The sequence below is a fragment of the Mobula birostris genome, chromosome 13 (assembly GCF_030028105.1).
Source record: "Mobula birostris isolate sMobBir1 chromosome 13, sMobBir1.hap1, whole genome shotgun sequence".
Lineage (NCBI taxonomy): Eukaryota > Metazoa > Chordata > Chondrichthyes > Myliobatiformes > Myliobatidae > Mobula > Mobula birostris.
The window spans coordinates 34,492,934-34,515,196 of record NC_092382.1 but is presented as its reverse complement, the minus strand read 5'-3'; the positions used below and the strand labels follow the sequence as shown (position 1 = coordinate 34,515,196).

The following is a 22,263-nucleotide window of genomic DNA, read 5'->3' as shown; positions in this document are numbered from 1 at the left end:
GTAAGGACTCGGGACTAGGATCTTGGTAAGGACTCGGGACTAGGATCTTGGCAAGGACTCGGGACTAGGATCTTGGTAAGGACTCGGGACTAGGATCTTGGCAAGGACTCGGCACTAGGATCTTGGCAAGGACTCGGGACTAGGATCTTGGCAAGGACTCGGCACTAGGATTTTGGCAAGGACTCGGCACTAGGATTTTGGCAAGGACTCGGGACTAGGATCTTGGCAAGGACTCGGGACTAGGATCTTGGCAAGGACTCGGGACTAGGATCTTAGCAAGGACTCCGGACTAGGATCTTGGCAAGGACCCGGGACTAGGATCTTGGCAAGGACTCGGGACTAGGATCTTGGTAAGGACTCGGGACTAGGATCTTGGCAAGGACCTGGGGCTAGGATCTTCACAAGGACTCGGGACTAGGATCTTGGCAAGGACTCGGGACTAGGATTGTGGCAAGGACCCGGGACTAGGATCTTGGCAAGGACTCGGGACAAGGATTTTGGCAAGGACTCGGGACTAGGATTTTGGCAAGGACTCGGGACTAGGATCTTGGCCAGGACTCGGGACTAGGATCTTGGCCAGGACTCGGGACTAGGATTTTGGCAAGGAATCGGGACTAGGATCTTGGCCAGGACTCGGGACTAGGATCTTGGCCAGGACTCGGGACTAGGATCTTGGCAAGGACTCGGGACTAGGATCTTGGTAAGGACTCGGGACTAGGATCTTGGTAAGGACTCGGGACTAGGATCTTGGCAAGGACTCGGCACTAGGATCTTGGCAAGGACTCGGGAGTAGGATCTTGGCAAGGACCCGGGACTAGGACCTTGGCAAGGACTCGAGACTAGGATCTTGGCAAGGACAAGATGAGGTACTCCAGTACGGGACGAGGAATCTCCAGCACCGGGCTGGGCGAGGAACTGCTGGTCTGGGCGAGGCACATGGACTGGATGAGGACACGTATCTCAGACTTGGGCAGGGCTGGAACAGGGCGCCTGGTCTTCAACTTGAGTGCAGCAGCACGGAGCCTCGGACTTGAGTATGGGAACACAGAGCCTTGGACGTGAGTACAGGAACACGGAACACAGAGCCAGGACACCTCCTTGGGAACAGGACGTAGGGCCGGGACCCGTACACGGAATACAGAGCCAGTACCACGTTTGGGATCAAGGCTTAGTGCCGGGGCACTACACAGTATCAGGACACCTCCTACGGAAGCAGCAGCAGTTCAATGAAATACACAATCTAGAAGGGGAAAATATAATAATAATAATAAACAAACAAGTAAACAAATTACGTATACTGAATAGATTTTTTTTAAAAAACGTGCAAAAACAGAAAGACTATATATTAAAAAATAAAGTAAGGTAGTGTCCAAAGGTTCAACGTCCATTTAGGAATCGGATGGCAGAGGGAAAAAAGCAGTTCCTGAATCTCTGAGTATGTGCCTTCAGGCTTCTGTACCTGCTTTCTGATGGTAACAGTGAGAAAAGGACATGCCCTGGATGTTGGAGGTCCTTAATAATGGACGCTGCCTTTCTGATGCACCTCTCCCTGAAGATATCCTGGGTAATTGGTAGGCTAGTACCCAAGATGGGGCTGACGAGATTTACAACCTTCTGCAGCTTCTTTCGATCCTGTGCAGTAGCCCCTCCATACCAGACAGTGATGCACTGAAGAGACCCCAGGATTATCTAAAATGAAGTGTCTCATGATCCTCAGCCATTTCCAAGGCTGGCAATGCTCTCGGCTCGGCTACAGAAAACAGAGTTCGGAAAATTCCCCTCGTCTACTTTGCGCAGCGAGGAGGAAGTTGATAGCTTCCCCGACAAAACCTGAAATGCTGTATTATCACACAATCTCTGAAGTCCCGGAAATGTTCTTACAACCTGCCTCTGAATTTTATAAATGAAAGTTGGCGATGTCTTTTACCTCTGAACAGGCTCTGATGAGCAACAAACCGTGAACCTGGACTTTCACGTAACAAAAAACAGTTGTCACATTCCTGTTTGTGTTTAACTCTCAACCTGTTGATTCAGGTTCTCCGGCTCCTTTCACTCAGGTGAAGCTTTGCATGGTGAGTGGAGTCATTCGACCATTACTAGTGGCAGGTCCCTGCGCTGGAACTGTTGGATAGATCGATTACACAAAGCCGCTTTACCCGTGAGATCAATGACACTGCTCGATGAAAATTTTCTCTGCCCTGTTAGCGCCTGAGTAAGTTTCTTCATCTGAGCTATTGTGCACCAACAGGGAAGAAGTTTAGTGAAAAATATCCCAGTGAACGTACCTGTAGCCATTCTGATTCTGACTGACGATTGTTGATTGTCGTCGTCTTGTTTACACTTTTGTCGCGGTGCAGAACAGCTCCCCCTGCTGGTGATGCCCTGAATTACACACAACAAGCGGACAGTGAGTCAGAGAGAGTAGAACTACTTTGCAAATGTGACAGTATCGCCATCCTCTGTACCAGAGCAGCAGTTCGCTTAGGGACCAAACATTCACTATTAACATCAACTCTCACACCATGTCTGTATGTCTGTTCAGTAATATTTGGCACATCCTACTGATAGAGTCACAGAGCAACAGAGCACAGATACATACCCTTCAGCCCATCGAGACAATGCTGACCACAGTGCCCACAGAGATGGTCTTAATTTCCTAAGTTGGACCCATTTTCCTCCTGGCCTCTTAATTCCATCTTCACATCCCATTAGCTTCTAGAATTATACAATTGTGCCTGCCTCATTCCTCTGGCAGGTCCCTCGACATCATCACCAACCTCTGCATGAAACCGTTGCTGCTCGTGTTGGTTTTGCAATCTATTTATCACTCCTCTGCCCATTTAGATCCCCTATAAACTACGATAAGCTTCACATTGAATACCATCTACTAACTTTGTGTCATCCGCGGACTTACTGGTCAAGCCTTGTGCACTTGCATTCAAATCACTGCTATCAAATAGCGAATATCACATGTCCCAACTTGTGGATTTGCGGCACACCACTAGTTACCCGCCTCCATTCAGAGGAGAAACTTCCAACCTAATACTCTTTTCTTGATATCTTCAATGCAATTTTTGAATCCATCTAACGTTCCCTCTCTGTACCGCATGTGACCTTATCTTCCAGACCAAGCCGTCATGAGGCATCTTGCCACAGGCTTTACTGGAGCTCAATGTACAATATCCACTCCCCCACCCTCATGGACAATCATCTTCAAAAATCTTTAAAAAGTATTGTTGAACACAACTTTCCATGCACAATGCCATAACTCCTGATCACATCTGTCAAACCAAATGTTGGTTTATATTCTGTGTGTGACTCGGCCATATTGTGGAAAAATAGCTCCGGCACCTCTCCTTCCATTTTTCCACTTACCCTCCAAAAGCCAAAATGGCAACCCGTAGTAAAATTATGCTTCTCCAAATGCTGCCCCCAAGTATCCCTTCCAAGGGTTGGCCTACCCCCGATGTAACACTCACTGGTCTACAATCCCCAGGATTAAACCCATTTGCTTTATTGAATTACAGAACATAATTTGACAGTCTCCAATCATGTGTTACTATGCCTGTGGCCATAGTGGATTCAATGATCATTGTCAGTGCCCCGTAACCTTCCCCCCCCCCTCACTTCCTGTAGTAACGTGGTGTATATTGGTAGATTGAACAACATCTCTTTCTCAATATTGCCATGCTGCTATGTTAACGTCGCAATCACTTTCCATCTCATTGATAACTCTGAAGCAAAACATCCATTAAACACCTCGCCTATCACCGCATCCTCCAGGCACGTTTCCACCTTTGCTCCTGTGTAATCCTGCCCTCAATCTATTCACCCTCCTCTTCTTCACCCACATGTAGAACGCCTTAGGCTTTCTTTCATCCTACTTCCCAGCGACTTCTCAAGTTCCCTTTGACCTCTAAGTCACTTCTTAAGCTCCTTCTAGGCTTCCTTATAATTCTCTAGAGCCTCGATTGATTGCTGCTTCCTAAATCTAAAGAATGCTTCCTTTTCCCTCTTGCTCAAATGTTCCCATCACTTGTGAACCACGGTTCGTTTATATAAACATTCTTTAACTGTGTGTGGAACAAATCGACCCCGAACCGCATACAAGTGTTCCTGAAACAACCTTCACAGTTTCATTGTGCATTTCCCTTTGAAAATGTTCCCCCAATTTACACTCCTAAACTGCTCCGAATACCATTGTAATTATCCACTCACTAATTAAATACTGCCTCATATCGTCTGCTACTATCCTTGTCCACGATCATAATAAAAGTTGGGATGTTGTGGTCGCTATCTCAAAAAGGTCACCCATCGTGACATCTGTCACCACACCAGCGTCATTGCCTTATACTAGATGCAGTATGGCAACTCCTCCAGTTAGCCCATCCACAAACTATGCCAAGAATTCTTCCTGGACACACAACGCACTCTGCCCCATTGACACATTTTGGAACAAGGAAGTGGAATCAACATCAGGAAAGTGGAGGTCAACAATGATAACAACCTTGTTGCTTCTGCAGCTTTCCCAAAACTGCCAAGTTATCTGCTCTCGTTATACCGGTGGCTTTGGGGGAGGCCTATAGAATAATTTCAGAATGATATCCCCCTTCCCGTTTTGGACTTTCACCCACATGGATGTGCTCTCTTTATGTACCTGTGATACCATCCCTAATTAGTAAAGACAATTCTCCCCATTTCACTCCCCCCCCCCAAATAAAACCTGAAACATCAAACTTCAATTCTGCCCTTGTAACAGTCAGGTCTGTGAAATGGTTATAACATGTGCCATCCATGTACTGAACCATGCTCTAAGTTACTCTTATTTTTAATACTTATTTTATTGAAGTAAACACATTTCCAACCGACTACATTATGCCCTGTCCACAACCGATCCATCCACAGTCTCTCTGAACATTGCATCTGCCTTTATTTCAACTGTTCTGTCATCTGACCAAACACTCTGGTTTCCATCCCACAACTACTGAGTTTAAGCCGACCCCCGCAGCTCCAGCTGACCAGCCTCCAAGAACATTTGCTCATCTCAACTACAGATATAACCCATGCATTTGGTACAGGGTCAAATGGGAACATAACTTCATTGGAAGTTATTCTGCTTAGTCACAGGTACGTAGGTTCTGACAATTTATTAGTAGAAAAGTGTTTGATGATGATAGCGTATGTAAATGTAAATTACTGAGTGAAATGCGATGCTGGGACATTTGGCTTCAAGAGTCTTTGCCCTTAGCAAAGGCTTGCGTGACGATATACTGGAGGGCAAGTATATCATTGCAGCTTGCAATAGCCAGAGGAATCAATGACATGCTGCTGTAGTTCACGGTAATTCCACATTTGTGCAATCACTACAGCAGGAAACAACTGCGGTGTCTTATAAAGGCAAAAATTCTCAATGCGTTTTGAGATAATCTTGATCTAACACAGAATAGCAAGGAAACAGAACTGATGAGAGTTTGAAATGAGCAAACAATATGAGGGAATGGGCGTGGTTTCGCAGAGCTGATACTGACAGCACATTAGTAGATCTGGAGTGATTGCAGCTAGGTCTGATAGAGGCATACATGTTATTTCTAGGATTATTCAGTCTCACTCCAGCTATTCACAAGGAACAGGTTCACAAGGAACAAGGAAATGGCAGACGAATTGAACAAGTACTTTGGATCTGTCTTCACTAGGGAAGACACAAACAATCTCCCAGATATAATAGTGGACAAAGGACCTAGGGTAATGGATGAACTGAAGGAAATTTATATTGGGCAGGAAATGGTGTTGGATAAATTGTTGGGTCTGAAGGCTGGTAAGTCCCGAGGAACTGATGGCCTGCATCCCAGGGTACTTAAGGAGGTGGGTTTAGAAATCGTGGAAGCAAGGGTAATCATTTTCCAATGTTCTGTAGATTCAAGATCAGTTCCGTGGATTGGAGGGTGGCTAATGTTGTTCCTCTCTTCAGGAAGGGAGGAAGAGAGAAAACAGGGAATTATCCACCGGTTAGCCTGACGTCGGTGGTGGGAAAGATGCTGGAGTCAATTATAAAATATGAAATTACGACACATCTGGATAGTAGTAACAGGATCGGTCTGAGTCAGCATGGATTTACGAAGGGGAAATCGTGCTTGCTAATCTTCTGGAATTTTTTGAGGATGTAACTATGAAAATGGACAAGGGAGAGCCAGTGGATGGAATGTACCTGGACTTTCAGAAAGCCTTTGATAAAGTCCCACATAGGAGATTAGCGGGCAAAATTAGGGCACATGGTATTGGGGGCAGAGTACTGACATGGATTGAAAATTGGCTGGCTGACAGAAAACAAAGCGTAGCGATTAATGGGTCCCATTCGGAATGGCAGGCGGTGACCAGTGGGGTACCGCAGGGTTCAGTGCTTGGACCGCAGCTGTTTACAATATATATTAATGATTTAGATGAGGGAATTAAAAGTAACATTAGCAAAGTTGCCGATGACACAAAGCTGGGTGGCAGTGTGAAATGTGAGGATGCTGTTATGAGAATGCAGGGTGACTTGGACAGGCTGGGTGAGTGGGCAGATGCATGGCAGATGCAGTTTAATGTGGATACATGTGAGGTTATCCACTTTGGTGGTAAGAACAGGAAGGCAGATTATTATCTAAATAGAGTCAAGTTAGGAAAAGGGGAAGTACAATGAGATTTAGGTGTTCTTGTACATCAGTCATTGAAAGTAAGCATGCAAGTACAGCAGGCAGTGAAGAAAGCTAACGGCATGCTGGCCTTCATAACAAGAGGAATTGAGTATAAGAGCAAAGAGGCCCTTCTGCAGCTGTACAGAGCCCTGGTGAGACTACACCTGGAGTACTGTGTGCAGTTTTGGTCTCCAAATTTGAGGAAGGACATTCATGCTATTGAGGGAGTGCAGCGTAGGTTCACAAGGTTAATTCCCGGGATGGCAGAACTGTCATATGTCGAAAGATTGGAGAGACTGGGCTTGTATACTCTGGAATTTAGAAGGCTGAGAGGGGATCTTATTGAAACATATAAGATTATTAAGGGATTGGACACGCTGGAGGCAGGAAGCATGTTCCCACTGATTGGTGAGTCCAGAACTAGAGGCCACAGTTTAAGAATAAGGGGTAGGCCATTTAGAACGGAGTTGAGGAAAAACATTTTCACCCAGAGAGTGGTGGATATATGGAATGGTCTGCCCCAAAAGGCCGTGGAGGCCAAGTCTCTGGATGCTTCCAAGAAAGAGATGGATAGAGCTCTTAAAGATAGTGGAATCAAAGGTTGTGGGGATAAGGCAGGAACTGGATACTGATTGTGGATGATCAGCCATGATCACAGGGAATGGCGTTGCTGGCTCGAAGGGCCGAATGGGCTACCCCTGCACCTATTGTCTATTGTCTATTTCCTACCAGCCTTGGTACAGAAATGTAATGTCTAAAGGACTAGAGTTTGAGTAAATAAGACTCACCAAACTTTCCCCTGAGTGAATCAATGGAAACCCTAAGTCAGAATGGTTTTCTTCAGTTGGTGCTCTCAGTCATCGAGCTGGTTCACTTGCTGCTGTTCCCTCATCTTCAGCTGAGGTTTTCTTCCAGTCGTGGGCGTTTCTTCCAATATATCTCTCAGCCCAGATCTAACTTTAAACAGAGAGATAATGAAGCATGTTACTAATACAAAGGAGAATAAACCATTCAACTCATTGAAATTTAAATCTTGAACTCATACATAATTATCCGAGTGAAGAAATGTGTAACTGTCCCTCACATTTTATAAACCAAAATGCTGGAGGAACTCATCAGGCCAGTCAGCTTCTGTAAGTCGACTTTTCTCTCTTCCAGAGCCGCTGCCTGGCCTGCTGAGTTCCTCCAGCATTTTGTGTCTGTTGCTTGGATCTCCAGAATCTGCAGACTTTCTGTTGTTTGTGATAGGATACAAATAAGTCATCGTTCAGTCATGGTATAATATGTGTCATAATACGTAGGAGTAGATTTAGGGGATACGGTCATTCTATTCTGCTCCATAATCAATCATGGAGGATTTTTTTCTTCCAACACCGTATTCTTGCTTCCCTGCTATAACTCTCACCTATTTAGCAATCCAGAACATGAATATACCCAACGGTAGCCTCCACTACATTTTATGGCATCAAATTCCACAGATCAACCAACATTTGGCTAAATAATTGCTCTCATCTCAGTTTTAAAGTGAAGCTTCATATTCTGAGGCAGCACACTCAGATCCCAAACTCTCCGTCTAATCAAGACGTTTTCTCCATTCCCACTGCATCCATACTTGCTGTTATTCAGTTGGTGTAAATAATCACTCCCGTCTTAACTTCACCTCCCCCCAACAACACTCAATCGCCATCCCTCTAAGCGCCTCTGAACACAGGCCCAGGGCCATCAAATGCTTCTCATGCATAATGCTTATCATTCCTCAGATTATTTTTGTGAAGCTTGTTAGCAACAACTGTAGTGAATACATTTCCGGGGAAAACAGGACGATATGTACCAGGATAATGTACTGGGAAAAGCTCTGGTTTCCTTCCTCTTCTATCAACTCTCACAAAACGAGCGCAGGTGCACTGGTCCACTCGCAGGAGATTTATAATGTTCCAGGGTGAATGTAATAAAGAGTAACTGGAATCACTGGAAACGCTCAGCTGGTAAGGAACAGCTGTGTGGGAGAGGAAAAATACTAGCGATTCGGTTTCCTAATCTTTCGTCAGAACGGATCAAACATCATACAGTTTTTAGTGGAAAGTCATGGGTTGTTCTCTATGTAGCGGTGTGGACTGAGGGAAGATCTGATAGAGGTTTATAAGATTATGAAAGACATAGATAGAGTAGACAGGGAGCATCATTTTTTTGTGTAGAAATGTCTAATACCAGAGGACATGCAATGAAGGTGTGAGGGAGTAGGTGCGAAGGAAATGTAAGGGTAAGTTGTTTTACATCAGAGAGGTGTGGATGCCTGGAATGCTCTGTCTGTTATGGTGATGGAAGCAAATACACTGGAGGGTTTTAAGAGATGTTTCGATAGGCCCATGGGTGTGAGGAAGATTGAGAGGACATGGACATTGTGTAAGTAGGAGTCATTAGCTCTTTTTTTTTGGGCGGGGAGTGGGGTTTATTTACTTTTCAGCTGGTTTGGCACACCATTGTGGCCAAAGCCTCTGTTCCTGTGATGCACTGTGCTATATTCTGTTCTCTCTCCAGCATCTGGAGTTTCTCTTTGACTTCCACTGGCAGATAGACAGGTGGCAGTGAGGGGAATTTCCAAACGTGAATTGAATTCTGAAACCCCGGTCTATTTCTACTGGTGCAAACACAAAACAGCGCATTTAATCACAGCCTCTCCTTGTGAGGGATGGAATGGGAATTCATTCCCTGCTTTGCTTCCAAAGGAAATGCAGAACCAAATATCTGAACCCAGAACAGAAATACTCGCTGAACATCTCATAAACCCAGACAACTTGATCCCCTGATGCATTTTATCTGGGTCAAAACATGCGAGTCTGGCCCTGTAGCTCAGAAGGGTAGGGCAAGGAAGAGGAGGGCAGTTGTGATAGGGGACTCGATAGTAAGGGGGTCAGATAGGCGATTCTGTGGACGCAGTCCAGAGACCCGGATGGTAGTTTGCCTCCTTGGTGCCAGGGTCCGGGATATTTCTGATCGTGTCCAAGATATCCTGAAGTAGGAGGGTGAGGAGCCAGAGGTCGTGGTACATATAGGTACCAATGACATAGGTAGGAAAAGGGATGAGGTCCTGAAAGGAGAATATAGGGAGCTAGGAAGGGAGTTGAGAAAAAGGACCGCAAAGGTAGTAATCTCGGGATTACTGCCTGTGCCACGCGACAGTGAGAGTAGGAATGCAATGAGGTGGAGGATAAATGCGTGGCTGAGGGATTGGAGCAGGGGGCAGGGATTCAAGTTTTTGGATCATTGGGACCTCTTTTGGCGCAGGCGTGACCTGTACAAAAAGGACGGGTTGCACTTGAATCCTAGGGGGACCAATATCCTGGCAGGGAGATTAGCGGGGGCTGCTGAGGTGACTTTAAACTAGAATGGTTGGGGGGTGGGAATCAAATTAAAGAGGCTAGGCGTGAGGAGGTTAGTTCACTACAGGGGGATGGGAACCAGTGCAGAGAGGCAGAGGGGTGTAAAGTGAGGGTAGAAACAAAAAGTACTATGGAGAAAAGTAAAAGTGGCAGGCCGACAAATCAAGGGCAAGCATTAAAAAGGGCCACTTTTCAGTATAATTGTATAAGGGCTAAGAGAGTTGTAAAAGAGCGCCTGAAGGCTTTGTGTGTCAATGCAAGGAGCATTCGTATAAGGTGGATGAATTGAAAGTGCAGATTGTTATTAATGATTATGATATAGTTGGGATCACAGAGACATGGCTCCAGGGTGACCAGGGATGGGAGCTCAACGTTCAGGGATATTCGATATTTAGGAGGGATAGACATGAAGGAAGGGGAGGTGGGGTGGCGTTGCTGGTCAAAGAAGAGATTAACACAATAGGACATAAGCCGGGAAGATGTGGAATCGGTATGGGTGGAGCTGCGTAACACTAAGGGGCAGAAGACGCTGGTGGGAGTTGTGTACAGGCCACCTAACAGTAGTAGTGAGGTTGGAGATGGTATTAAACAGGAAATTAGAAATGTGTGCAATAAAGGAACAGCAGTTATAATGGGTGATTTCAATCTACATGTAGATTGGGTGAACCAAATTGGTAAAGGTGCTGAGGAAGAGGATTTCTTGGAATGTATGCGGGATGGTTTTTTGAACCAACATGTCGAGGAACCGACTAGAGAGCAGGCTATTCTGGACTGGGTTTTGAGCAATGAGGAAGGGTTAATTAGCGATCTTGTTGTGAGAGGCCCCTTGGGTAAGAGTGACCATAATATGGTGGAATTCTTCATTAAGATGGAGAGTGACATAGTTAATTCAGAAACAAAGGTTCTGAACTTAAAGAGGGGTAACTTTGAAGGTATGAGAAGTGAATTAGCTAAGATAGACTGGAAAATGACACTTAAAGGATTGACGATGGATATGCAATGGCAAGCATTTAAAGGTTGCATGGATGAACTGCAACAAATGTTCATTCCAGTTTGGCAAAAGAATAAATCAAGGAAGGTAGTGCACCCGTGGCTGACAAGAGAAATTAGGGATAGTATCAATTCCAAAGAAGAAGCATACAAATTAGCCAGAGAAAGTGGCTCACCTGAGGACTGGGAGAAATTCAGAGTTCAGCAGAGGAGGACAAAGGGCTTAATTAGGAAGGGGAAAAATGATTATGAGAGAAAACTGGCAGGCAACATAAAAACGGACTGTAAAAGCTTTTATAGATATGTAAAAAGGAAAAGACTGGTAAAGACAAATGTAGGTCCCCTGCAGACAGAAACAGGTGAATTGATTATGGGGAGCAAGGACATGGCAGACCAATTGAATAATTACTTTGGTTCTGTCTTCACTAAGGAGGACATAAATAATCTTCCAGAAATAGTAGGGGACAGAGGGTCCAGTGAGATGGAGGAACTGAGCGAAATACATGTTAGTAGGGAAGTGGTTTTAGGTAAATTGAAGGGATTGAAGGCAGATAAATCCCCAGGGCCAGATGGTCTGCATCCCTGGGTGCTTAAGGAAGTAGCCCAAGAAATAGTGGATGCATTAGTGATAATTTTTCAAAACTCGTTAGATTCTGGACTAGTTCCTGAGGATTGGAGGGTGGCTAATGTAACTCCACTTTTTTAAAAAAGGAGAGAGAGAGAAACCGGGGAATTATAGATTGGTTAGCCTAACGTCGGTGGTGGGGAAACTGCTGGAGTCAGTTATCAAGGATGTGATAACAGCACATTTGGAAAGCGGTGAAATGATCGGACAAAGTCAGCATGGATTTGTGAAAGGAAAATCATGTCTGACGAATCTCATAGAATTTTTTGAGGAAGTAACTAGTAGAGTGGATAGGGGAGAACCAGTGGATGTGGTATATTTGGATTTTCAGAAGGCTTTTGACAAGGTCCCACACAGGAGATTAGTGTGCAAACTTAAGGCACACGGTATTGGGGGTAAGGTATTGGTGTGGGTGGAGAGTTGGTTAGCAGACAGGAAGCAAAGAGTGGGAATAAACGGGACCTTTTCAGAATGGCAGGCGGTGACTAGTGGGGTACCGCAAGGCTCAGAGCTGGGACCCCAGTTGTTTACAATATATATTAATGACTTGGATGAGGGAATTAAATGCAGCATCTCCAAGTTTTCGGATGACACGAAGCTGGGCGGCAGTGTTAGCTGTGAGGAGGATGCTAAGAGGATGCAGGGTGACTTGGATATGTTGGGTGAGTGGGCAAATTCATGGCAGATGCAATTTAATGTGGATAAATGTGAAGTTATCCACTTCGGTGGCAAAAATAGGAAAACAGATTATTATCTGAATGGTGGCCGATTGGGAAAATGGGAGGTGCAACGAGACCTGGGTGTCATTATACACCAGTCATTGAAAGTGGGCATGCAGGTACAGCAGGCGGTGAAAAAGGCGAATGGCATGCTGGCATTTATAGCGAGAGGATTTGAGTACAGGAGCAGGGAGGTACTACTGCAGTTGTACAAGGCCTTGGTGAGACCACACCTGGAGTATTGTGTGCAGTTTTGGTCCCCTAATCTGAGGAAAGACATCCTTGCCATAGAGGGAGAACAGAGAAGGTTCACCAGATTGATTCCTGGGATGGCAGGACTTTCATATGAAGAAAGACTGGATGAACTGGGCTTGTACTCGTTGGAATTTAGAAGATTGAGAGGGGATCTGATTGAAACGTATAAGATCCTAAAGGGACTGGACAGGCTAGATGCAGGAAGATTGTTCCCGATGTTGGGGAAGTCCAGAACGAGGGGTCACAGTTTGAGGATAGAGGGGAAGCCTTTTAGGACCGAGATTAGGAAAAACTTCTTCACACAGAGAGTGGTGAATCTGTGGAATTCTCTGCCACAGGAAACAGTTGAGGCCAGTTCATTGGCTATATTTAAGAGGGAGTTAGATATGGCCCTTGTGGCTACGGGGGTCAGGGGGTATGGAGGGAAGGCTGGGGCGGTGTTCTGAGTTGGATGATCAGCCATGATCATAATAAATGGCGGTGCAGGCTCGAAGGGCCGAATGGCCTACTCCTGCACCTATTTTCTATGTTTCTATGTTTCTATTCCCGAATCCAACCTCGGAGGGTCACAGCCCACACCGAGAGCCTCGCACATCTCTTCCACATCTGACGCTGGGTGTTCCCACATCTCACACCGAGAGATTCACGCTACCAATATCCAGCCCCCGGAGACGTCTGCTTCTTTGCTGAAGGAGGAACATCCCGCAGCATCAGTGAAGGCACCAACGTAGACCGAAGCACAATCACTGCCAGTTACATATTCCTATTAGCCCATCCAGTCCGTGCCATGTTCGGTCTCGTCCCATCCTCCTGCATCCGGACCATAGCCCTCTATACCTCCCTCATCTATCTACCTGCTCAAACATCTCTTAGATACTACATTGAACCTTCATCTCTCAGGTGCCTTCATCGGACTCCACAACCCTGGGAAACGAGCCCTGGTGTATGTATTTGGTCCATCGTCGTCGATGAAGACCTCGACATCATTAGTCATTTTGAGACTGGATTCCGTGTGTCTGAAGGTGACTGATCAGGCCAAGTCGGGAACGGAATGTCCTGGCACATGTAGTTTCGCTAGTAGCTCTGGACTTGCGCAGCTCCCGCTTATGTTGTCCTTCAGCAATGCGCCTTGCTTCGTAAGCTTGACAGCCCTTGTTGACGCGGCCGCGCTAGGTCGGGCGGTTTTGTGCCAGCGTTTCCCAGGAGGTCGTGTCTATGTCAAGCCACTTCAAGGAGGCCTTCAGTGTGTCTTTGTAACGTTTCTTCTGCCCTCCATGAGAGCGTCATCCAGCAGCGAGTTCCCAAAAGGAGCTGCCTGAGTATGTGCTCGTCCGGCCTACGGATGAATGACCTGCGCACCGGGTCTATACTCTCATCAGCAGTGTTTACACTGATGGTAGACTTGCACTAAAGAGAACTTCAGTGTCTGGTACATTGTCTTGCCATCTAATGCGTAATATTCTGCAAAGACAGGTCATGTGGAAATGGATGAGCTGTCTTGCGTTCCTTCGATACACAGTCCATGTTTCACGGGTATACAGGAGGGTAGTGAGTACCACTGCTCTGTAGACCTTCAGTTTTGTTGCTGGACTGATTCCTCGACGTCCCCATAGAGTGGAGCGCAGTCTACCGAAAGCAGAACTTGCCTTCGCTATTCTGCAGTTAACTTCTGTATCAATAGTCACTGGTCGGGAGAGGGTGCTGCCAAGGTCAGTAAACTGGTGCACTGCCTGTAGTTTCTGTCCTTTGACTATGATTTTCGGTTCTGGTCACGGTGCATGAGGGGCAGGCTGGTGCATGATTTCGGCCTTTTTGATATTGATGGTGAGTCCAAAGTTGTCACAAGCCGTGGAGAATTTGTACATATTGACTTGCATCTCTGGCTCCGAGCCGGCATACAGGGCGCAGTCATTGACAAAGAGGAAGTCTCTCAGAACAGTCTACTTCACTTTGATAATAGCTTGAAGTCTCCTTAGGTTGAAGAGCTTCCCATCCACTCTGTACTTGAGGCTGATTCCAGCATCACTGTCCTGGAAGACATCATTCAGCATGGCAGTAAACATCATGCTGAACAGTGTTGGTGCGAGCACACAGCCCTGTTTGACGACACTGGTGACTGGGAACGCCTTAGTGGATTCTCCGCCGTCCAGCCTGGTGTATGAGGCTGGGCATCAAGGGCTTGACAGACTACGTGAGGGAAAAAATAGGCTTGACTGTACCAGTGACGTTGTCCTCCCTGGCGCTCTGAACACTGCTTCGAGACATGCAATACAAGCCAGCCACAAAAACTAACTCCCCCCGCACCCCCCCCCCCCACCCCCGACAGCTGAGCAATCAATGTCTGTAACACCAGACGTAATAAGGAATCTGCAGAGGTGTTGGGACAGAAACCATCCAGGCTGAGCTCGCATACAGTGTGCACATCAGCGCATTCATGTCTTCATCGTCAACAATTCACTCGTCCAGGCTGCTGTTCCCACATGCTTCAAATCAGCCACCATCTTCCCTGTACCAACGAACTCTACACATTCAGAACAAAACGACTCCTGCCCGGTGGACCTGCATGGCGTGCTTTGAACGGCTGATAACGGCACACATCAGAAACTCCAATCCTTGCTCACTGGGCGCTCACCAATAAATTGACCTACCGAATCACTGCAGGGCAGATGCCGCAGCATCTGTCATTCCCCTTGGCCTGACACACATAGAAAATAGGGACACTTGTGTCAGAACGTTGTTTCTGAGTTTCAGTTCGGCAGGTAACACTATTGTCCCACAGACATTGGTGAACAAATCCCTTGTCAGCCATCTAAACACACCTTGGGCTTCCTGGACAACAGACCGCAGCCAGTCAGGTTGCACCGCTCGCCCATTCCCATTACCGTGAACTCGGCTGCGTGTTGTACACTCTGCTCACACACGTCTGAATGGCCAAACACACAATAACCACATTGAAAACTTTCCCCGAAGGCAGATTGTGGTGCGGCTCATCAGTGAGAATAATGATATGTCAGGCAGAGAAAACAGCTTAAGGCCTGGAGCCAGTCAAATAACCACTTTCCCAATGTCAACAAGACAAAGGGGATGGTTATCGACTTCTTTCTCCTTCTTGATTTTATAAACCTATAGTGTCACCCAAATTCTCCCGTGCTTCTCTGGAATAAAGATCCAGCTCGGCCAACCTCTCCCTATGACACGGCCCTCTAGTCCAGGCAGCATCGTCATCAATCTCTTCTGCGTCCTCTCCAGCTCGATAATATCTTTCATACAATAGGGTGATCACAACTGTACAGAATACTCGTTGTAGCCTCACCAGCTATTTGTATAACTACAATGTAATGTCTGTAATCCAAAACTCAATGCCTGACTGATGAAGGCCAGCATGATTAAAGCCTGCTTTTCCACCCTCTATATCTGTACATCTGCTTTCAGCGAACTTTACTCTTGTAATCCCATTTCGCTCTGTTCCACCACACTTGGTGATCCGCCATTCAGCATATCAGGCCCACCATGTTTACTGTCCAAAATGCACCATCTTTCACTTGTCCAAGTTGCAAACCATTTACTTTTTCTCGGTTCTATCTCCATAACTGACAAACATCTCTTTCAAATACATTCCAACATATCGCAATATCCAGAAGACTCCGTCGTTTAGCCTCACAACTTGCTAACCAGGCTATGTACATTAATATACAAATCAAAGTCATCACTAATGTAACACACTTAAAAGTTGCTGGTGAACGCAGCAGGCCAGGCAGCATCTCTAGGAAGAGGTACAGTCGACGTTTCAGGCCGAGACCCTTCGTCAGGACTAACTGAAGGAAGAGTGAGTAAGGGATTTGAAAGTTGGAGGGGGAGGGGGAGATCTAAAATGACAGGAGAAGACAGGAGGGGGAGGGATGGAGCCAAGAGCTGCACAGTTGATTGGAAAAAAGGATATGAGAGGATCATGGGACGGGAGACCAAGGGAGAAAGAAAGGGGGAGGGGTGAAGCCCAGGGGATGGGCAAGGAGTATAGTGAGAGGGACAGAGGGAGAAAAAGGAGAGAGAGAAAAAGAATATAACTATATAATAATGAACAAATAAACAACGAATGGGGTACGAGGGGGAGGAGGGATCTTAGCGGAAGTTTGAGAAGTCAGTGTTCATGCCATCAGGTTGGAGGTTACCCAGACGGATATAAGGTGTTGTTTCTCCAACCTGAGTGTGGCTTCATCTTTACAGTACAGGAGGCCGTGCATAGACATATGAGAATGGGAATGGGACGTGGAATTAAAATGCATGTCCACTGGGAGATCTTGCTTTCTCTGGCGGACAGAGCGGAGGTGTTCAGCGAAACGGTCTCCCAGTCTGCTCCTTGTCTCGCCAATATATGGAACGTCGCATCGGGAGCACCGGGCGCAGTATATCACCCCAGCCGACTCACAGCTGAAGTGTCGCCTCACCTGGAAGGACTGTCTGGAGCCCTGAATGGTGGTAAGGGAGGAAGTGTAAGGGCACTTGTTCCGCTTACAAGGATAAGTGCCAGGAAGGAGATCGGTGGGGAGGGAGGGGAGGGACGATTGGCCAAGGGAGTCGCCTAGGGAGCGATCCCTGCGGAAAGCAGAAAGGGTGGGTGGAGGGAAAGATGTGCTTAGTGGTGGGTTCCCGTTGAAGGTGGCGGAAGTTACGGAGAATTATATGTTGGACCCGGAGGCTGGTGGGGTGGTAGGTGAGGACCAGGGGAACCCTATTCCTAGTGGGGTGGCGGGAGGATGGGGCGCGAGCAGATGTGAATGAAATGGGAGAGATGTGCTTGAGAGCAGAGTTGATGGTGGAGGAAGGGAAGCCCCTTAGTTTAAAAAAGGAGGACATCTCCCTCGTCCTGGAATGAAAATCATCCGTCTTCCCGTGCTCTATGTTTTGCGTTTCTGTCGTCCCAAGTCCAGGGTTCAGAGGTTCCTGTTGTCCCAGGTCCAAGGCTCGGCTGTTCCTGAGTACCAAGTCAAGGCTTCGTGTTCTCGTCTTGTCCATGTGCCTCGTCCTCCCCATGTTCCTCGTCCTGTGCTGGAGTCTCCTCGTCCTGTACTGGAGTTCCCTCGTCTTGAAAGGAGTCTCTCGTTCCGTCCTGTAGCCTCGCTTAGTTCCAGAGTCCGAGCGCAAGTCAAGGCACAGGTTCTTGGTCCTTGCCCAGTCCCTGGCTCGGAGTCCGAGCCGAAGCCTCGTCATGTCCTCGCCTCGAAGAAGCCAAGCCATGAAGAACCCAAGCCATGTCCATTCCTGTAGCCACGTCATGTCCTCGCCTAGTTACGGAGTCCGAACCCGAGTCAAGACCAGGTTCTGTGTCCTTGTCCACTCTCCGGCATTGAGTCCAAGCCCAGGCTCCTAGTTCCCATTTCCTTGTCCTAGTCCCGCTTGCCTAGCCAATGTCCCAGCCCAAGTCTGTGTTCTTCCCCAGCTCTCTAGTCAAGTCCTGTTCCTAGTCCTTCATTGTCTGTGTCTTGCATTTGGGTCGGCCCCCAGCGCCCTCCTTATCATAGGGACGTTTTGCAGCCGGCGATTTGCCGTGGTTTTCCTGCCATTTCTGATTCTCAAACTAAGGTGGAACTGGAAGCTAACAAAGCTCTGCCTGGGTCGGGGCTCAGACTGGCTCACCGGTCTGTAGATTGTGAGAGGATGCAGATAAACCTGCTTGTCTCCAGCAGCTAAACGGATCTCATTTCTTCACTATCTTATTGGTCAGCGAGAATTTGCTCAGCACTGTTGGCTGCCATTTTTTCCTCAGGGTGGCTGGGACGAAATGCTTTTAATGTAAAATTGTAAAATACTGTATAAGATATTGGGAGCTCAGTAATTCAGTCTACATCTGTGAAAAGAGAAATGGTGGAACACCCGGTTTCAGATATGGGGCTGTCCAAGATGCTGCAGATCTGCTGAGCGATTCCAGCATTTTCTTCTTCTTGCTTTACATTTCCGGCAACAGTGGTATTTTTTTGTCTATTTTAATGCAGAGATATTAAAATTGCAAAATGTTTGGGACACCCAAAAACTGTTCAACATATCTGTGGAGATGCAATCACCACCCCTACCAATTTGTTGGTTAACAGTTCATTCCGACCCTGGTGTAATACAGACCAAGTTTGGTCTGGCCATTCACTGCAACAGAACTTCCCCCAGGCGTCTTGGACCCCACTGTGCCGCAGGATCCGGGAGGGATGTCGACAGGGTGGGTCTGGACCTGTGCAACCCTCTACTGACCTAAAACTCATTCACGCAGACGCTATTCCTTTCTGAGGAGTGGAATATAAACCCCACTAACTGACTAAAAAGAACCATCATCATCCTATGGGATGGATATCCGAAGAAGAAGAGGAAGAAGAAGAAGAAGAAGAAGAAGAAGAAGAAGAAGAAGAAGGAGAATAAGAAGAAGAAGAAGAAGGAGAAGAAGAAGAAGGAGAAGAAGAAGAAGAAGAAGGAGAAGGAGAAGAAGAAGAAGAAGAAGGAGAAGGAGAATAATAATAATAATAATAAGAAGAAGAAGAAGAAGAAGAAGAAGAAGAAGAAGAAGAAGAAGAAGGAGAAGAAGGTGGTGTAATACTTTCCATACCGTCAATGCTCACAGCGTTCTTTCCTCCCACTATCATTACTGACACACACATCACACTCGTCACAGGCCTCTATTTACTAAATCCATCTTCAATCATCACCCTTCGCTTGCTGTCATTGAGTTCGGTCAAAATAGTTATGTTCTGGTAAAACTACAAATTGTTTGACAGACAATCGCCACGATCTTCAGCATCACTGCAGACTGTGGACATTTTAATCCCAGCTATAGAATTACCGATGTACTGCCCGTTCCATATTCTCCAAGACTCCATCCGAATATTACAACCTACACAATGACTGCCCTGTGACGCTTTGGCATCAGCGATTGCCGTGGTGTTCCTAGCATTTCCGATTCACAAACTGAGGAGAAACGAACCTAACGATCGTCTATCCATCTTAATGTAAAATTCCTGCAAAATTACATTGTCTTTTTTCTCTCTTTGTTTTACTGCACAGATGATATCTGACTGCAAAATATTTGGGGCGGCCAAAGCTGTTTAACAGATTTGTGTAATGCCAGCCGCACCACACCAATTTATTAGTTTTCAGTTCACTCCGACCCTGGTGTAATACATTCCATACCGTCAATACTCACAGCATCCTTTCGTCCATCTATCACTCTGTTGCAGTTGCTCCTGAGGTCACCGTCTCTACGCTAAGTAACGGTGATCACAGAGCGAGAAACATGTGCAACACTTCTTGCAGCTCCGGGGGGCTGTTGCCCTGGAAACGGAGGAAGTAGCTCACCGCAAATAATTGCGAAAGGAAATAACAAACTGAATATAATATGCTACGTGTTTCATAATGACAAAAAAAAGCACTGCAGCCATTTTGTAACGGTGAAATTAAAATGTAATGGTTTAATGGCTGCTGCATTTATCCTGCCTCGTGCTGTATTCAAGTAAAGATCAATTAATCGAACAAAAAAAAAACACAGCTCCTGGAAGGCTCAGTGATGTAAAAGTGCAGTACAATACTTCAGAATGAGGCAAAGGTTAGAAGAAAGATGGTAGATATACATCATTGACGTGGTGAGATACAGGCTGGAAGGAGGTTTAACAAGATGGCACGGAATGATCAGATAGAACCAGCTGGGAGAAGGGATCGAGAACAATCACTGATGGCTCTTCAGCATTACACAGATACTGAATTAATAGTACATACTACTATATGCAGTATATATATGAACCTGAAATGTCAAAGCTACAACAAACAATAAGAACGTTTGAATGTAACCTTAGCCCCTGAACGTACCATAGAAAGCATCCCATCCGGATTCTTTACAACTTCCTACGGCTATTATTCTTCGTTTGACTGCAGGAAATAGCATAGATCTATGGACACAGCTGAGCACATCATAGAAACTCCACTGTCTATATGCTTCCCGCTGCCTCAGTGAATCAGGAAATATAATCGAAGATTCCCAGAACCCTGGACATTCTCAATTCTCAACCACCCATCGGGTCGAAGATAAAAAAAACAACAACAGTAAACATACCACTAGGCTCAAAGACGGCTCCCATTCTACTGTTATAAGCAAACTGAAAATTCCTCATCATGATACAATGGACTCCTGACCTCACAATGTAACCGGATGTGACTTTGCATCATGTCTACCTGCATTGAAATTTCTCTGTAACCATAAGCCTTTGTTACACTCTGTTAATGTTTTACCTAATATACTTTTTGCCCACACAAAAAAGAGGGGGCGTCACAAATCTGGATCTCACTGCTTTGTCTGAACTGACGAACGATGAAACCGCTCATACACGTGGAGCAGCGTCCCGCAGATGCGATTGATTCGTTTAACTACAGGCTGCAAGAACACAACAGGCCAAATAGCCGCTTCCCGTGTCCTGGTATTACCTCAAACAGTTATCGGACCCAGGCATCTAACCAGGTGAAGTTTGGATCCGATACCGCGCGAGGTGATGGAGGCAATTTTTCCCAGGTACAACTCAACGGATGAGTGCAGTCCCGGCATCACCACCTCACCTATTCCTAGGACTAAAGCAACAGGGGCTGAGCGGCGGCTCATCGCAGGAGGTTCGGTGTGAAGGCCCCACAACCCGGATCGACCCCGGCAGCTTCGCTCCATCAACCCGGACCGACCCGCCAGTTCGGGTGAGTTAACGGGATTCAAACATGCCCGCTCGGAACGGCCTCAAATACTCACCGATGGGAACTTGATGTATTTGCCTCGCAGACAGTAATCCTTCCCCCGTCTCCCCGCGACGATCCGCTTCAACACAGAACGGAAAGAAAATCAACGAACATCGGAGGCTGAGCATGCGTAATTTGAGCTCCAAATCTTCAGAGCCGGGGCTGGGGTTTTGGCGCAGAACAAAGAGGTTAGAAAGGAACGATAGACTATAGAGCATAAAGTTGTTCAAAATTTAAAAAATAATAGTAATAATAATAATATAAATAATAATAAACCGATTCTCCATTTTAATTTTATGAAAATATTAGACAACCTTGTTTGCTGCTTTGAATCTTCTGGAAGAGGGTTTAACTGAAGTGTATACATTTTCGAGACACACTGATAAATGGAAAAGGCTTAACTCTCTCATAAATACTGTCGTACATGGGGAAACATTAGATGCACCGCAGCTCGTAGCAGTGAAATGAGTCAAGAAAAATAAATGCCCACCCACAATGCGAGGACGTGACAGATCTGGATCTCACTCCCTTGTCTGAACGGAAGGAAGATTAAACTGCACAACCACGAGAAACAAACCCACAGATGCTGCAGATCTGCGGTAAAATAGGAAAATAGAGCGGGATCAAGTGACGGGCTGAAGGTCTCCCTCCTAAACTGGTGACTCTACTCTTCGCCCCTCACACGCTGCATGACCCACCTGCCGCATTTTCCACATTATTTCATATTTACACCAGCTACATTTTTAATTATTCCTCCGTATATTTTCCCTTTCTCCTCCGTTGGGTCAACGATTTACGGGTTCGGTCCCCATACCAGTCCACCATATAGTTTACACTCAGAACGGAAATGTGCAGGCTCCATTCAGATCGGT

At 46.3% G+C, this 22,263-nt stretch overlaps 1 protein-coding gene across 4 annotated transcripts in view; it reads right to left on the bottom strand.

The window, feature by feature from the left end:
• Positions 1 to 21,836, bottom strand: part of LOC140207521 (uncharacterized) — a 32,855-nt gene extending 11,019 nt beyond the window's left edge. The window contains exons 1-4 of one of the 4 annotated variants that reach the window (XM_072276052.1): positions 21,706 to 21,836; positions 21,405 to 21,553; positions 7,463 to 7,631; positions 2,286 to 2,382 (exon numbers count right to left, since the gene is read on the bottom strand). In XM_072276052.1, the coding sequence (XP_072132153.1) occupies positions 2,286 to 2,295 (10 nt within the window). In that variant the 5' untranslated portion in view covers positions 2,296 to 2,382; positions 7,463 to 7,631; positions 21,405 to 21,553; positions 21,706 to 21,836. Of the gene's footprint in view, positions 1 to 2,285; positions 2,383 to 7,462; positions 7,632 to 19,823; positions 19,939 to 20,726; positions 20,786 to 21,404; positions 21,554 to 21,705 lie in introns of those variants that run through there. The other 3 variants (XM_072276053.1, XM_072276055.1, XM_072276054.1) reach the window with 3 other exon arrangements.
• Between the last annotated feature and the right edge of the window lie 427 nt (positions 21,837 to 22,263).